At 43.8% G+C, this 17,738-nt stretch overlaps 1 protein-coding gene across 1 annotated transcript; it reads left to right on the top strand.

Annotated features, from left to right (window-relative positions):
• Window positions 1-6,179: 6,179 nt before the first annotated feature.
• On the top strand, window positions 6,180-15,119 carry LOC308668228 (protocadherin-8-like). Its single transcript, XM_081327995.1, has 4 exons — window positions 6,180-8,922; window positions 10,984-11,051; window positions 12,780-12,910; window positions 14,345-15,119. The coding sequence occupies exons 1-4, from the start codon at window positions 6,298-6,300 to the stop codon at window positions 14,566-14,568; spliced, it is 3,048 nt and encodes a 1,015-aa protein (XP_081184121.1). The 5' UTR covers window positions 6,180-6,297; the 3' UTR covers window positions 14,569-15,119.
• Window positions 15,120-17,738: the final 2,619 nt, after the last annotated feature.

Here is a 17,738-nt window from a genome sequence, read left to right as displayed (position 1 = left end):
GTTTGCTATATGTATGTATGTATGTATATATATATATATATATATATATATATATATATATATATATATATATATATATATATATATATATATATATATATATATATATATATATACATACATATATATATATACATATATACATATATATACATATACATACATATACACACATACATATATATATATATATATATATATATATATATATATATATATATATATATATATATACCATTATATTACCTATAAATAAATATCTAAATATCTGATGTAATGGATATTATATCTAATACAATGGATATATACCGTCCTCTGTCAGAAATGCTGTAGGGTCTTCTACTTGTGTGTGTGTGGGGGGGGGGTGTTTGAAGTAGATCAGGGGTAGGCAACCTTGGCTCCCAGAATTCTTGAGCAAGCCACGCTAAGGGGAAAGGGAGAGGTTTCCAAGCTGAGCCATGCTGGCTCAGGAATTCTGGGAGTTGAAGTCCACAAGTCATGAAGGGGCTAAAGTTTCCTCCATGCTGGCTCAGGAATTCTGGGAGCTGAAGTCCACGAGTCATAAAAGAGCCAAGGTTGCCTACCCCTGAATTAGGGCAATAGACTTCAACTCCCAGAATTCCTGAGCCGACCACGCTGAGGGGAAAGGGAGAGGTTTCCATGCTGAGCCCTGGCTGGCTGAGGAATTCTGGGAGTTGAAGTCCACGAGTCATAAAAGGGCCAAGATGGCCTACCCCTGGACTAGATGATCTACAAACAGACATGTCAAACTCGCGACGTCACGTGACGTCACGCAATTTATCAGAGCCTTTTCACCATTGCTGGCAATGGGGTGGGCGTGGCTTCTGGATGATGTGTCCGGCCCGCGGGCCGGCAGTTTGACACCACTGATCTACAAGTTCCCTTTCAACTCTGTTATTCTGATTATGATTCTTCACTTGCCACCTTTCATTTAAGGACCGTTCAAAGCTACAATGGCAATGAAAAAAGTGACTTACAGTATGGCCACTTTTTACATTGACGACCGTCGGAGCCTCCCTGTGGTCACATGGTCAAAATTCAAATGCTTGGCAACTGGCATGTACTTATGACGGTTTCAGCATCCTGGGGGTCACGCGATCACTTTTTGTGACCTTCTGACAAGCAAAGTCAATAGAGAAAGCCAGATTTACCTAACCACGGTGTTACTAACTTAACAACTGTGGAAAGGAAGGTGGTAAAACAGGTGTCAACAAAACTCACTGAACAGCTGTCTCGCTTAGCAACAAAAATTGCTGTCAAGGACCAATATACAGTACACAATCTTCATCTGGGATATTAATCCTGTGCATTAAAGTATTAAAGAAATGAGAGTAGGCAGAAAGAATAACATTTTATCCGTATGTAGGACAATCCTGAGCTCACTTTCCCACTAGGATTCCTTTAATGTTTGTAGAATTTTTAATTACATCAGCAAAAACATTCTAAAAATCACATTGAAAAGGAGACAAAAAGCAGGTTTCTTTGACAAATACCTCGCCTTATTTATTTATTACATTTGGGAACCGGCGGCAGAGGGATTGTGGGCGGTGTGCAATAAAAACATTGAAACACAAAAACAGTTTAAAAAATAAATAAATAAAAAGAGGCAGGGATGATTAAAACACTGTTAAAAATTAATCTTGCTATAAACGTAGCAAATGGCATCGCAAACTGCATCAATCCCCTGAGTAGGGTTTGATTTTGGGTGTGGATCTAAATAATTCAGAGCCCTGTCAATTATCAGTTAGCGAAAGAGGAAGGATCAAAAATATGACATGGCTTCGTTGATCTGACTAAATCCAGCTTGAAGTTGACACCATGACAATTGGGGGGGAAAAAAACCCACCAAGCTGTATTCTGTGATCAAAATAGCTATAAAACCTGAGTATTCTCATTTATTAAGAAATTAGATCTATAATTAGAATGCTGAGTGGGATTCTTGCATGATTTAGAAATAACAGAGATGGTTGTCTCATTAAAATAAAACGGGAAGAGATTTATTCAAACCATTACACCACCGGCAAAATTGTAATTCAGCCATTGTAAATTAACAACACACCTTCAGTAAAATTGGGAGATTTCTGTATAGCTATGCCAAAACAGTGGAAAACCATCAGAGCCTGTAATTCCCCCCACACACATTTTTACAGAGTTTATAGAATTTTTTGAAGGGAAAGAAGTATAAGGAAGATTAATGACTTGGTTCGGTAATAAATACAGTAATTTCAGTTTTTGACTTTTTTTTTTGAAAAGGACATATCATCTATTCATAAAACTTCACAAGCCCTCCATATAATTATGTATGTAAATATATGTGTGTGTATATATATATAATGTGTGTGTATATATGCATGTATATATGTATGTATATACAGTATATAGATATATATGTACACACACACACACATGAATTGCTGATAATAAAAATTTCTTGAACGGAGGAAAGTGTAAGCAAGATTAATGACTTGGTTTATCTATATATTTGTGTGTATACGTATATATACATATATATGAGTCTATCGATAACTATTTATATCTATGTATGTGCGCCTTTGGCGTCTAGTCATGCCGGCCACATGACCACGGAGACGTCCTCGGACAAGCGCTGGCTCTTCGGTTTTGAAACGGAGATGAGCACCGGCCCCTAGAGTTGGAAACGACTAGCACGCATGTGTGGGGGAAGTTTTACCTTTTTATGTGTATATCTATGTGTGTGTGCATGTATATAGATATGTGTCTGTATATATATGTATCACACACATAAAGAATTATTGATAATAAAAATTTCTTGAATGGAGGGAAGTGTAAGCAAGATTAATGACGGTATATATATATATATATATATATATATATATATATATATATATATATATATATATATATATATATATATATATATAAAGGCTACTGCTAAGCTTGTAAGCCGCCCTGAGTCTTCGGAGAAGGGCGGGATATAAATGGAATTAAAATAAAATAAATAAATATGTGTGTGTGTGTGTGTGTGTGTGTGTACGTGTATATATATGTGTGTGTGTGTATCTATCTGTATTTATATATGTCTGTGTGTGTGTGTATAGATATGCACCTGTATATAGATGTGTGTATATATGTGTCACACACACACATGACACCCCCCCACCCCCCCACACACATATTAAGAATTGTTGATAATAAAATTTCTTGAAGGGAGGGAGTTGTAAGCAAGATTAATGACTTGGTTCAATACTAAACACAGCTATTTCACTTTTTATTTTTCTTTTATAAAAAGGACACAGCAGCTACCTATGAAACATCGCAACACCACTATGTGATCAAGAATATATACATATATACATTCTCCCAGAAGAACGAAGTTGAAGCCACCAGCCTGAGGATGACGGATGAGATTTCGTCAAAACGTTGCTCTTATACCTTCAATTCTACGTGGGGAAAAACCCGAATGACCAAAGATCTATATATACATACACATACATGTATGTGCGTGTCTGTTGGTGTATTAAGAACTGTTGATAAGAAATCTGGCATCTGAATATACCTCTTCCCTATTTGTTTCTGAAATAGATGGTACAATGTCAGATTCAACCCATCTGAGCAACCTTAGATGGGTTGAATCTGAAAACCAATAACTCACTACCACTTGGCCAACATCTGAGCTGCCCAAATAGATAGGAACAAATGCATTTAAAGGCACGTTCCTTGCATTTGGCTGTCAGTGGCCGGCCTCTCTCACCTTTTGCTCAAAACAAACAGGGGCCCTCCTGCGCATTTGCTTAACACCATTTGTGAGATTTGCTGAGGATCTCACGTGTCATTTTTAACATCCAGGATTTTCGCCCAAGTAACATCTGCTGATCAAATGGCTTAAGGGTCATTTTCAGCCATCCTTTGCCTTACATTCAAGTTCTGCTGAACTGAGAACGTTTTTTTTTTGCTACGGCCATTGTGGTTTTAAACACATTCCACCCTCAACAACATTTTTCCCAAGGATGTGACCTAATGGTTTCCAAGTAGACAGCGGTTGTTTTTGAAGCTGTTGCCTCAATGATCAATCAACAGCATATAAAGCCTTTTTAAGCATGTAAGGCTGTGTTTGACCCTGATGACAGACCTCAAAAGGGTTAGGACTTTTGCTTTTTCCTCCTTTAGCAGAGCTGCAAACAAACTAGCTTTGCTTCATTAGCCACCGTTTCTAGTCACATCTGAATTCTCACTTGCAGTTTAACAGAAGAAGAAGGAGGAGGAGGAGGACGGGGGGAGGGGGAGAAGAAGAAGAAGAAGAAGAAGAAGAAGAAGAAGAAGAAGAAGGAGAAGGAGAAGGAGAAGGAGAAGGAGAAGGAGAAGGAGAAGGAGAAGGAGAAGGAGAAGGAGAAGGAGAAGGAGAAGGAGAAGAAGAAGAAGAAGAAGAAGAAGAAGAAGAAGAAGAAGAAGAAGAAGAAGAAGAAGAAGAAGAAGAAGAAGAAGAAGACGACACCATCTACCTTCACAGCTGGAGGCAGATTCAAACACAGTAGCTCAGATTAAGCATAGCACATTGGCTTCAGATCAACAAGTCAGAGAGAATTCAAACAGAAGCAACATGATCCTGAATTGTAAACCAATCAATCTTGGTTCATGACTGAAAATCTGCAGTAGCACCACTGCAGAATAGTTAAGCGAGTCGAGATTTGCAGAGATGTATCCATTTTATCAACACAAAGGGATCTAGTATGAAAACAATTGAGTTTCAGTGGTCAACGTTTCATTGTTGCTGCAAACTACATTCTCTTTTCTTTCCCATATCATCTTTGGCCTTCAATTTCTTTCCCACTAATGACTTATTATCTGGGTTGGGTTGTGTTTTTTTTTTTTGGTCATAGCGATGTTTACCCTGGAAAAGAACAGCGCGCCTATGAATGTAGGTGCTGTCATTCATTGTTAGGCGATATTGAAGTTTCCATATCTGCCTGTAGGATGACCACTAGAGGCAGCAAAAAGGAGATAACTAGAGGCAGCAAAAAGGATAACTCTTAAGTCTTCACTGACATCTAGTGGCTGTTTTAAGCAATTGCAGTCTTAGATACTGAGTAGTTGTCTGGTGGGATTGCTATTCCTAACTACGGTAAATCAGTTTAGTGACAGTCTGAATGAGATTGTTATGATGATGAAAAGGACAGACTGGCTAAATTGGAATTTAAATCACTGCCACCTTGTAGAGTCTGCACAATAAATTTGGGCTGCCCCTTTGTCATTACGCTAGCCCACTTCGGAAGCGTGTGAGAAGTGGTTCTTTGAGTGGACAATGATGTATTCCAGAGGAACACATTAGGCATGATCTGAAAGGCACCTTAGAGGTCAACTAGTCTAACTCCCTGTCCAGGGCAGAAACTGAGAATAATTCCAAGAAGAGGACAAATCCGGATGATCTTTTAATAGATCTGTTGCTCTACCTAACCATTGGACAGATCTTTGAAGTATAGACCTCAAAGACCCCTGATTTTTTCCCAGTTGGCACTGCCCACAATTCTGTGGTATTTAACTGGGAAAAATCATCCCACAGGAATAAACTTGCACAATAATACTAAATCAGACTAACAGCTTGATTTCAAGTGCAGCCTGTGCCCAATCCTAACACAAGGACCCCGTACAAATGCCTATCAATGATATGTTTTAAACCTTGGAGGGAGCGGGGAGGGTTGTACTAGAAGACCTCCAGGTCCCTTCCAACTCTGTAATTCTATTCTATTCTATTCTATTCTATTCTATTCTATTCTATTCTATTCTATTCTATTCTATTCTATTCTATTCTATTCTATTCTATTCTATTCTATTCTATTCTATTCCATTCCATATATTTATTCTATTCTATTCTATTCTATTCTATTCTATTCTATTCTATTCTATTCTATTCTATTCTATTCTATTCTATTCTATTCTATTCTATTCTATTCTATTCTATTCTATTCTATTCTATTCTATTCTATTCTATTTCATTCCATTCCATATATTTATTCTATTCCATATATTTATTCTATTCTATTCTATTCTATTCTGTTCTGTTCTGTTCTGTTCTGCTCTGCTCTATTCTATTCTATTCTATTCTATTCTATTCTATTCTATTCTATTCTACTCTACTCTACTCTACTCTACTCTACTCTACTCTACTCTACTCTATATTCTTTTTTCTATTCCTGCCTTGTGGGCAGCATCAGCCCTGATGTTCTGTTCCTTTGAAGGTGACCCAGAAGAACAAACACCATCAGAGGTTATCAGGAGAGGGGCAGCCTGGCTTATTTGCATATGGGGACCGGAGGGCGCTCATTTACATACTGGGGACCATATGATCCCAGGGAAGAGGGGAACAGCTGGCTAGATAGGATCAGCAGCAGACACCAAGGCCAGTTGTTCAGCATCGGTGGAGAAAAAGCGGAGGAGCAGATTAAGCCCCCTCCGGCCAACATCTCGAACGGAACCATGGCCAGGCTCTCGATTCTCCCCATCGTCTTCCTCCAGGTTTTCTTTCTCCGCGGGGCCCAGAGCCAGAGACTTCGGTTCCGCGTGGACGAGGAGGCTCCTCCGGGCACCGTGCTCGGCACCTTGGCCGAGGAAGAGCCAGGGGCAGCTTCTGCCGGCGAGGCCGCGGCCCGCGGCTTCCAACTAGTGAAGGCGCCGGGCAACGGGTCTCTGGTGCGGGTGCGCGAGCGGGACGGGCAGCTGAGCCTGGGCACCGAGCGGCTGGACCGGGAGCAGCTGTGCGGCGGCGGCGGCGGAGGAGGCGCGGCGGAGGCGCCCTGCTTGCTGGCCTTCGACGTGCTCAGCCTGGGGGGTCCGGCGGGGTCCCCGGCGCCCTTCCGCCTGCTGCACGTGGAGCTGGAGGTGCGGGACATCAACGACCACGCGCCGCGCTTCCCGCAGCCGCTGGTGGCCCTGGAGGTGTCGGAGAGCGCGGCGCCCGGCACCCGCCTGCCGCTGCCCCTGGCGCACGACCCGGACGCCGGCTCCAACGGGCTGCAGAGCTTCGCCCTCTCGCCGGGCAGCCCCTTCGGCCTGGAGGCGCAGAGCCGGGCCGACGGGCTGCGCTGCGCCGAGCTGGTGCTGCTGCGCGGGCTGGACCGGGAGGCGCAGGCGGGCTACCGGCTGGAGCTGGTGGCGGCCGACGGCGGGAGCCCGCCGCGCTCGGGCACGGCCACGCTCAGCGTGCGCGTGCTGGACGCCAACGACAACGCGCCCGCCTTCCCCCGCGGCGCGCTCCTGACCCTGGAGCTGCCCGAGGACGCGCCGCCGGGCGCGCTGCTGCTGGAGCTGGCCGCGGCCGACGCCGACGAGGGCGCCAACGGGCAGCTGCTCTACGCCTGGGGCAGCCAGGTGGGCGCCGAGGCCCGCCGCCTCTTCAGCCTCGACCCGCTCTCCGGCCGGCTGGCCCTGCGCGCCCCCGTCGACCACGAGCGGCAGCGCGCCTACGAGCTGGACGTGCAGGTCAGCGACCGCGGCGCCAGCCCGCTCTCCGCCAGCTGCAAGGTGCTGGTGCGCCTGCTGGACGTCAACGACAACGCGCCCGCCCTGGCCATCAGCGCCCTGGCGCCCGCGGGCGGCGCTTTGGAGGACCAGGCGGCGCCCGACGGGCCGGCCGTGGCGTCGGTGAGCGAGGCGGCGGCCGCGCAGAGCCTGGTGGCGCTGGTCAGCACCTCGGACAGCGACGCGGGCGCCAACGGCCAGGTGCGCTGCGCCCTGCTGGCCGCGCCCCACCAGCCCTTCGCCCTGCAGCGCGCCTACGACGCCGCCAGCTACCTGGTGCTGACCACCGGGCCCCTGGACCGCGAGCGGGTGGCCGAGTACAACCTGACGCTGGTGGCCGAGGACCTGGGCTCGCCCCCGGCCAAGACGGTGCGCTCGCTCACCGTGCGGGTGGCCGACGAGAACGACAACGCCCCGCGCTTCGCCAAGGCCCGCTACGAGGTGGCCCTGCCGGAGAACAACCCGCCGGGGGCCTACCTGACCACCGTGGGGGCTTCCGACCCTGACCTGGGACCCAACGGACAGGTGACCTACCGGCTGTTGGGAACGTCCGCCCCGTCGAACCTGTTCTGGGTGGATCCCCACCTGGGCGTCGTGCGAGCTCAGCTCTCCCTGGACCGCGAGGACAAGGAGGAGGAAGAGGAGGCATCGTCGTGGCACGAAGTGGTGGTGGAAGCTTGTGACAGTGGGATCCCATCGCTGTGCGGACGCACCCTGGTTGTTATCGTGGTGGAGGATCAGAACGACAACCCGCCCCAAATCGTCTCCCCGCCTTTGGTCAACGGCTTGGCAGAACTCCCATTGCCTCTCGGCGCCCCACCTGGGTTTTTGATCGCTCGACTGGCAGCCCGGGACGCCGACAGCGGTCGCAACTCCGAGCTGTCTTTCTCCCTCCTGGAGGGTCTTCCCATGCTTTTTGGGGTACACCCGCTGACCGGAGACCTCTTCCTGCGGGACCGGGTCCCCCGCGAGTCCACGCCGGGCTCTGCTTTCCACCTGGTCATTGCCGTCGAAGATGGTGGCCAGCCTGCTCTGACTTGCTCTGCGACGCTACGGCTGATTTGCACGGAGACGCTGCCCTCTAGCAGGCCGATGGTGGCGTTGCACTTTGGTGCTGCTGGAGAAGAGCCGTGGGACGCCTCGGTGCTCTGGATCGCCCTGCTGGGCGGCGGGTGTGGGGTTTTGCTGGTGGCCATTCTCCTCGTGGGAGCCTCCATCTGGGCGGGCAGGAAGAAGTTCCCACTTGGGAAGGCATCCGAGACGGTGGGAGGAGGAAGCAGTCCCGTCTCTCGATGTGGGAATGGGATCCCCAAAGATTCTGCTGGGTGTGGTGGCTTCTGGCGAGCTGAAGAAGGGAGCCTTGACTCCTTGGGGGTGACTGAGACGGAAACGCCCACCTGTGACTCCCAGGTATCTCCTCAACTAGGATTAAATCCGGACCCCGTTTGGCTACTGAGATTCACCTCTTATATTTAACAGCTCTAACAGGGCGGATGTGGGATTTAGTCTCTTCCCTTGGAAATGATGTCTCCAGCCTAGAGTGAAGTTTGGAATGAATTTTTATTTTAGAAAGGAATGGAAGAATAGAATAGAATAGAATAGAATAGAATAGAATAGAATAGAATAGAATAGAATAGAATAGAATAGAATAGAATAGAATAGAATAGAATAGAATAGAATAGAATAGAATAGAATAATAAAATAGAATAGAATAGAATGGAATGGAATAGAATAAAATTGAAGAGAAAATAGAACAGAACAGAATATAATAGAATAAGAATAGAAATAATAGAATAGAATAAAATAAAGAATAGAACAGAACAGAAATAATAGAATAAGAATAGATTGAACAGAAAATACAACAGAATAGAATATAGAATATAATAGAATATACAATAGAATAGAACAGAACAGAAAATAGAATAGAATATACAATAGAATTGAACATAAAATAGAACAGAATAGAATAGGATAGAACAGAACATAAAATAGAATAGAATAGAAATAATCGAATACAATAAGGAATAGAATAGAACATAAAATAGAATAGAATAAGAATAGAATTGAACAGAAAATAGAACAGAACAGAACAGAATAGAATAGAATAGAATAGAATAGAATAGAACAGAACAGAACAGAACAGAACAGAACAGAATAGAATAGAATAGGAGCTGGAAGGTACCTTGGAGGTCTTCTAGTCCAGCCCCCTGCTCAAGGAACAAACTGTATACCATTTCAGACAAGTGGCTCTCCAGTCTCTTCTTGAAAACCTCCAGTGATGGAGCACCCTCAATTTCTGGTGGCAAGCTGTTCCACGGGTTAATTGTCCTCATTGTTAGGAAGTTTCTCCTTAATTCCAGGTTGCTGCGAAGTTTTACAAGCTGGGCCTTTTTTTCATTTCAAAAATTTAAACTTTCTACAGCTGTTTTAACCGCACAGTTAATAGTCTTCCAGGTTGATGAATTTAGCTGTCAGGAGACAAACCTCCTGGCTATCCAAAACTGAAACACATGTTCATCTGATTTTTAAGCCCTACCCATTAGCCCTGCACAGAAGGATTTATTTATTTATTTATTTTGCTGTGGATTAAGTCAGTTTGAAATCCCCACCAGCTCTAAAGTCCTATTCTGTTAAAAGAACGCCCAAATCTAGGGCCAAAAAAAGAGGAGGTATAAACCAATTAAAGTGTGATTTTTTTAAAAAAAAATAGAAGAAAGTAGAAAAAGAAAGAAATATTTCTGCCCAAGTCCATTATCTGGCGCTCTGGCAAGTGTACTTAAACGTTTGATTACTTTATAAAACACCAATCACCAATGGTATGGATTTTCTTTCTGGGAGGGGTTGGAAGTAGTACATTTAATTGAAAAAATATAGATTTAGCAGTGGACTCAAGCCGAGACCTACAGCCTTTCCAAAGAAGGCAGAAGGAGGTGGGAATTGCAGCAAGGAGCAAATTTTCAAGTCGTGCTTTTCGTCTAAAGCAGGGGTGTCAAACTCAATTTCATTGAGGGCCGCATCAGCATTGTGGTTGCCCTCAGGGGGCTGGGTGGGTACGGCCAGGGTGGGCATGGCCTACTGGGTGGGCGTGGCTAGAGTGTGTATGGCCTACTGGGTGGGCATGGCCAGCTCTACATCGTTCGCATCAAGGGTGCCTATGGGGGCCTGGGCAGGAGTGGGACAGATCTGAGGGTCTCTGGAAGAAGGGGGGTCTCTGGGCCAGGGCCAAGGCAGTGGGGGCCGTTCCCTCACTGTTTCCAGGATGGGTTCACGGGCCACATGAAACCACTTCGCGGGCCGGATGCGGCCCCCGGGCCTTGTGTTTGACATGTCTGGTCTAAAGTATTATTGTGTGTTATTTTCTTTAGCACTGAAGAAAGAAACTTTCTTTCTTTCTTTCTTTCTTTCTTTCTTTCTTTCTTTCTTTCTTTCTTTCTTTCTTTCTTTCTTTCTTTCTTTCTTTCTCTTTGATAGGCTCAGATTCTTATTCCTGTTGAGGCTGCATCTGAATGGGAAGCAAGTCAATCAGCTTCAAATTTCAGGTAAACATAACATACGATGCCAGTCCAGTTCTTTGGACTTCTCTCTGCTTTGCATTGTTTCTCCAGTGTTAGTAAAATGGTACATATTTTACATCAAGGGTTCCAAGATTGATTTGCTTGTTGTAAACTGGGAGATAATCTGGGAGAAGGATATACTGCCATGGTGGCATAGTGGCAAGAATGCAGTATTGCAGGCTAACTCTGCCCAGTCTGGAGTTCGATCCTGGTGGGACTCAAGGTTGACTCAGCCTTCCATCCTTCCGAGGTCAGTAAAATGAGGACCCATATTGTTGGGGGCAAGGAATGTCGGCTGGTGGCCCCCAGGGGGAGGGCATTCTCAGTGGGTGCGCCAGCCCTCTGGAACAGCTTACCAACCGAAATCCGGATGGCCCCCGACCTCCGTACCTTCCGACGCGACTTAAAAACTTTCCTGTTCCAGCAGTCCGGCCTGGCATGATAGCGTTAATTGGGGTCCCAGTTTGTTTTTACTATTGTTTTTTATTGTTCAATCTGTATACCTTCCTTCCTCTGTACACCGCCCCGAGTCCCTCGGGAGAAGGGCGGTTTATAAAAACAAACAAATAAATAAATAAATAAATAAATATGCTGACTTTGTAAACCACTTAGAGAAGGCTGTAAAGCACTGTGAAGTGGTATATAAGTTTAAGAAGGAAGGAAGGAAAGGAAGATAGACAGTGTGAAGCATTCTTACTGGAGATAATGAGTGAAGCAAAGGAGATAAACAGTGATGATTAAAGTGCTAAACATACCGGTCCTTCATATGTTTTAGCCTCCAGGACCCTAATCATCTTTGTTGCTCTTCTCTGCACTCTTTCTGGAGGCTCAACATCTTTTTTTATATCATGGCAACCAAAACTAGAGGCAATTAGATTACTCAGAATTATGTACATACAGTACTTAGGTCTGACTCTGCTCCGTGCAATTCCTCCAGGTGGTTAGATTATTACAATTCTGTAGAAAACCTCTGCCAAACAGTTTATTTTATTTTACTATTTCATTTCCAATGAACAAGTTTTAACTAACTTCTTCTGTTCCTGGCACATGGAATTGTTTGCGTCAGGAACAAGGAATCGGATTCTTTCCAGCTTCATATCCATGGGGGTAAGCAAGTTTTGTCCTATGATATCACAACATGAGAGCCTTGGTGGAGCAGTGGGCTAATGCCTCCTTAAGTAACACCAGCTGCCTGCAATTAGTGCAGGTTCGAGTCCCACCAGGCTCAAGGTTGACTCAGCCTTCCATCCTTCCGAGGTAGGTAAAATGAGGACCCAGATTGTTGGGGGCAATAAGCTGACTTTGTAATAATGCCGCTTGGGTGTGTGTGTGAAAGCCCTAATAAGCAGGCATATACATAGAATGAAGGCTACTGCTAAGCTTGTAAGCCGCCCTGAGTCTTCAGAGAAGGGTGGGATATAAATGGAATTTAAAAAAAAAATCCTTCCATTCCTTTGTATACATGTCACGTGTTGAGACACTCCTGTCGTTACTCTGATGAATTGTCAGCTTCTTCAGACACTTGTACGTACCAAAGGACCTGGATTTCATCTGGCGTCCCCATGATCAAGAAGTCAGGTTGGGAATCTAAACCATCTGGAGGACACCCACGAGACTTACTTCTGCTTTAGACTTTTGATCCCTGAAAATTTAACCATGTTATGTTGGCTGGAGAAGAGGCTGACTGTTCTGTCTCTCTTCCCTGTGCTGTAGCTGTTCGGGTCTGGATCACGTGAGTGCGCAAGGTAGTGGAAAAGGAGATAGCGAATGCAACGACAGCGACTTCAACACGAGCAGGGACGGAATGAAACAGACCTCCCTAGAAAAAGTTGGGAAACAGAATGGTAAGTTGAACCACTGCAAATCATGGTTTGTGATGAATTTAAATATGAGCCAGCAGTGTGAGGCCGCAGCTAAAAAAGCCAATGCAGTCCTAGGTTGCATTCGTAGAGAGATAGAATCAGTAACACCTGAAGTAGCAGGACCGCTCTACAAAGCCCTGGTAAGACCAGACTTAGAATACTGCATCCAGTTTTGGTCTCCACAATACAAAAAAGATCTTCAGACTTTGGAAAAAGTTCAGAAAAGAGCAACAAAAATGTTTAGGGGCCTAGAAGCTCAAACATACAAACAACAGTTGCAGGATCTGGGTATAGATAGTCTAGAGCAGGGGTAGGCAACCTCGGCTCTTTTATGACTCATGGACTTCAACTCCCAGAATTCCTCAGTCAGCTATGCTGACTGAGGAATTTTGGGAGTTGAAGTCCATGAGTCATAAAAGAGCCGAGGTTGCCTACCCCTGGTCTAGAGAAAAGAAGGACTAGGGGGGACATGATAGCGGTCTTCCAGCATTTGAGCGGGCTGCCACAATGAGGAGGGGGTCAACTTATTCTCCAAAGCCCCTGAAGGCAGGACAAGAAACAATGGATAGTAACTAATCAAGGAGAGAAGCAATCTGGAATTAAGAAGAAACTCCCTAACGGTGAGAACAATTAACCAATGGAACAACTTGCCTTGGGAAATTGTGGGTGCCCCAACAATGGAGGCTTTTAAGAAGAGACAGGACAACCATTGATCAGAAATAGTATAGGTCAGCCCTTTGTCTAAAATGGTATAGGGTTTCCTGCCTTAGCAGGGGGTTGGACTAGATGACCTCCAACTCTGTTACTGTTGCTGCTACTGGGTCCCACAGTTTAAAGAGCCTCGGTGGAGCAGTGGGCTAATGCCTCCTTAAGTAACACCAGCTGCCTGCAATTAGTGCAGGTTCGAGTCCCACCAGGCTCAAGGTTGACTCAGCCTTCCATCCTTCCGAGGTAGGTAAAATGAGGACCCAGATTGTTGGGGGCAATTAAGCTGACTTTGTAATAATGCCACTTGGGGGGGGGGAAAGCCCTAATAAGCAGGCATATACATAGAATGAAGGCTACTGCTAAGCTTGTAAGCCGCCCTGAGTCTTCGGAGAAGGGCAGGATGTAAATGGGATTAAAATAAAATAAAAATAAATAAAAATATCTCTCTTTGGGTTACAACGGATGTAGTTTTGGTTAAACACAGAAACAGTTCTTGGGGCAGACTTTCAAAAGAGTTCGACATGATCACTGTAAAATAGAATCAGTGGTAAAAAAGATTGTGGGAACAGCAGGTCAGCTGACCTCGGAGTCACTTGTGTTGGTTACACAAATGCTATTTTTGTTTCTTCGCTGTAGTATTTATAGGAAAATACAGTTATTTCCCCAACTGCTTAACTAGCTAATGCTAGAACATTGCTTTTTAATTAGGAGCCACCACTTCTGCTGCCAGAACAACTTGCAAAGAATCAAGCGTCTACAATGGTCTGCATGCCCACCTGTCTTTGGGAAGGAAACATCTACCATCTTACCAGGAACGTGCAGGTCTTCTCTCCTGTCCCACAGCCCTGATTAGTAGACATCCAGCTGAGAAATACTCATTGTCATCCCGAGTTCCTCCCCCAAAGTCAAGACTGCCTTCCAGTTTGGCATGAAAGACTATCCAAGGTCTGTGAACAAGTACATCACAGCGGGACAATCATGATTGTTAATTCCCAGGAACGCCAAGAATTAAGCAGTTCTCCTCAAAAGACCTCTGAGATAGCAACATCATTTTGACACAACAAGATGAATGTTTACAGCCATTCTGTGCAAGTTTGGGGCAAAATTTCTTTTCTGCGTCCCAGATGTTGGCAAAGACAATTTGGCTGATGAGAAATATGATGCATAAGGCATGTGGATTCTGAGGGAGAATTGTGTAACATCTAAAACTATGTATGTATGTGTTTGTATGGGTGTACCAACCATGGTGATCACGTTGTTATTTTTAAGGACAGTGAAGAAAGATGTGTACCCATCAACAATTTTAAAAATGGGGGGGGGGAATGACCTATACCGTAGGTATGCAGTTTCTTTCTTAAGGATTTTAAATCTCTTTCTTTGTAAAAAATAACCAAACCATCTTAGCTGCTGAAAATGTAACTTAAAGCAAAAATCCCTATGTCATTAAAAAAAAAAAACAAGTATTCAATATCTATGGAGAGTCTCAATCATCCAGGTCAGGTTTGTCCCAAAGCTGCTTTTTTTTCACGAGGCAACTGGACTTCGTTGTTTTTCTTTGAAGATGTTTTGCTTCTCATCCAAGAAGCTTCTTCAGTTCTGACTGAATGACTAAATCCTTCCATTCCCCCTCATTCAGTCAGAACTGAAGAAGCTTCTTGGATGAGAAGCAAAACATCTTCAAAGCAAAACAACGAAGTCCAGTTGCCTCTTGAAAAAAAAGCACCTTTGGGATAATTATTCAATAGAATAGGGGTTTGGGGACAAAGAGCTATGGGCTTGGACAGACTATTATGGAATGCAATATCAACAATATTTTAGCAACATCACACCTGCTGGCCTCTCACAGTCTTACTAACATTCTGAGATAGTATAGGTTCTCCTGCTTGAGCAGGGGGCTGGACTAGAAGACCTCCAAGGGCCATTCCAGCTTTATTCTATTCTATTCTATTCTATTCTACTCTACTCTACTCTACTCTACTCTACTCTACTCTACTCTACTCTACTCTATTCTATTCATTTCATATTTTCTATTCTATTTTATTTCATATTTTCTATTCTATTCTATTCTATTTCATATTTTCTATTCTATTTTATTTCATATTTTCTATTCTATTCTATTGTATTCTATTCTATTGTATTCTATTCTATTGTATTCTATTCTATTCTACTCTACTCTACTCTACTCTACTCTATCTACTCTATTCTATTCTATTCATATTTTCTATTCTATTTTATTTCATATATTCTATTCTATTCTATTCTATTCTATTCTATTCTATTCTATTCTATTCTATTCTATTCTATTCTATTCTATTCTATTCTATTCTATTCTATTCTATTCTATTCTATTCTATTCTATTCTATTCTATTCTATTCTATTCTATTCTACTCCACTCTACTCTATTCTATTCTATTCTATTCATTTCATATTTTCCATTCTATTTTATTTCATATTTTCTATTCTATTCTATTCTATTCTATTCTATTCTATTCTATTCTATTCTATTCTATTCTATTCTATTCTATTCTATTCTATTCTATTCTATTCTATTCTATTCTATTCTCACTACAGAACTTACATGGAAAATTCTAGACAGCACTAGATGATACCAAACAAATATGCCTCTATTGCCATCTAGTGGTCCACAGTAGAATGGCAGCCCAAAATAGGAAAGCTTTGATGTTTCCTCAATTTTAATTTTAAAGGACACACTGATGGAAAGCAAGGAGTTGCAGATGGTGCATCCCAGAGTACAGACCCAAAGTAATACAAGCATTCTTCCAGAAATTTGTTCTTTGCACATGCAGGTATTTCTCGGCTTACAACAGTTCTTTTAGTGACCATTTGAAGTTACAACGACACTGGAAAAAGTGACTTATGACTGATTTTCACACTTAGCATCCCCCCGGACACATGATTCAATTTGGACACTTGACAACCAGTTCATAGTTATGTCTGTTGGCTGTCTCCCTGAGTCACGTAATCCCCTTTTGCGACCTGACTAGCAAAACCTGCCAGATTCACTTAACAACCATGTTACTAATCTAGCAACGGCACTGATCGCACTCAAGAACTCCTGGGAAGAAAAGTCACAACAGGGTGCAAAACTCCCTTAACACTCTCGCTTAGCAACAGAAATGTGATCATAAGTCGGAGGACTACCTGAATTTTGATCTCTCCCTCTCTCTCTCTCTCTCTCTCTCTCTCTCTCTCTCTCTCTCTCTCTCTCTCTCTCTCTCTCTCTCTCTCTCTCCCTCCCTCCCTCCCTCCCTCCCTCCCTCCCTCCCTCCCTCCCTCCCTCCCTCTCTCTCTCTCTCTCTCTCTCTCTCTCTCTCTCTCTCTCCCTCTCCTTACATTTTGACTTTGCTTTTCCTGCTTGAAAAGCAGAGCGTTGCCCTTTTGTCTCTGGGCTCCAAACTCTGCACGACATCTCAGCAGGTGAGCAGGATGCTATTTTACCCTCTGCACTTCGGCTTTTCCCACTGAGATTTTAAGGTGAGCACGTTCTGCACAGCTGAACACACGGCCACCTTGAGTCATCCCAACCAGGGCATTTGAATTTATCTAAAATTCAGCCGCAGAATGAAGAAAGTCTGCTTTGGATGATCATAAAAAGAGTCCATCTGAAACCTTTTCAGGGGTGAAGTGAACGTGGCTGGGGCAGTTACTCAGGCTTCAAATGGATCTGGACATGTTTTATCTATCTACAGTGTCTGTCTGTCTGTCTGTCTGTCTCTCTGTCTATCTATCTATCTATCTATCTATCTATCTATCTATCTATCTATCTATCTATCTATCTATCATCTAAAAATCATCTATCTGTGTCTGAGTCTATCATCTATGTATCAATCATCTATCTCTGTGTCTATCTCTGTGTCTATCTCTGTATCTATCATCTATGTCTGTGTCTATCAATCTATCAATCTATATGTCTGTCTATCTATATATCATCGATCAATTATATATATCTATCTCTTTGTATCTATCATCTATCAATCATCTCTACATCTGTCTGAATTTGTCTGTCTATCATCTGTGTATCAATCATCTATGTCTGTGTCTATCTATCATCTATGTCTTTGTCTATCAGTCTATCAATCT

This window comes from Vipera berus (genome assembly GCF_964194415.1).
Source record: "Vipera berus genome assembly, chromosome: 4".
In the NCBI taxonomy this organism is placed as follows: Eukaryota; Metazoa; Chordata; class Lepidosauria; order Squamata; family Viperidae; genus Vipera; species Vipera berus.
The sequence above is the reverse complement of the archived record's forward strand: the minus strand, read 5'-3'. Positions and strand labels throughout refer to the sequence as shown.

What these genes read in the sequence shown, in the direction of transcription:
- LOC308668228 (XM_081327995.1), top strand. Translation starts at nt 6,298, where the DNA reads ATGGGGACCGGAGGGCGCTCATTTACATACTGGGGACCATATGATCCC. An exon ending in CAATCAGCTTCAAATTTCAG is followed by an intron (nt 11,052 to 12,779) that starts GTAAACATAACA and finishes CCTGTGCTGTAG; the next exon opens with CTGTTCGGGTCTGGATCACG. An exon ending in AAAAGTTGGGAAACAGAATG is followed by an intron (nt 12,911 to 14,344) that starts GTAAGTTGAACC and finishes CTTTTTAATTAG; the next exon opens with GAGCCACCACTTCTGCTGCC.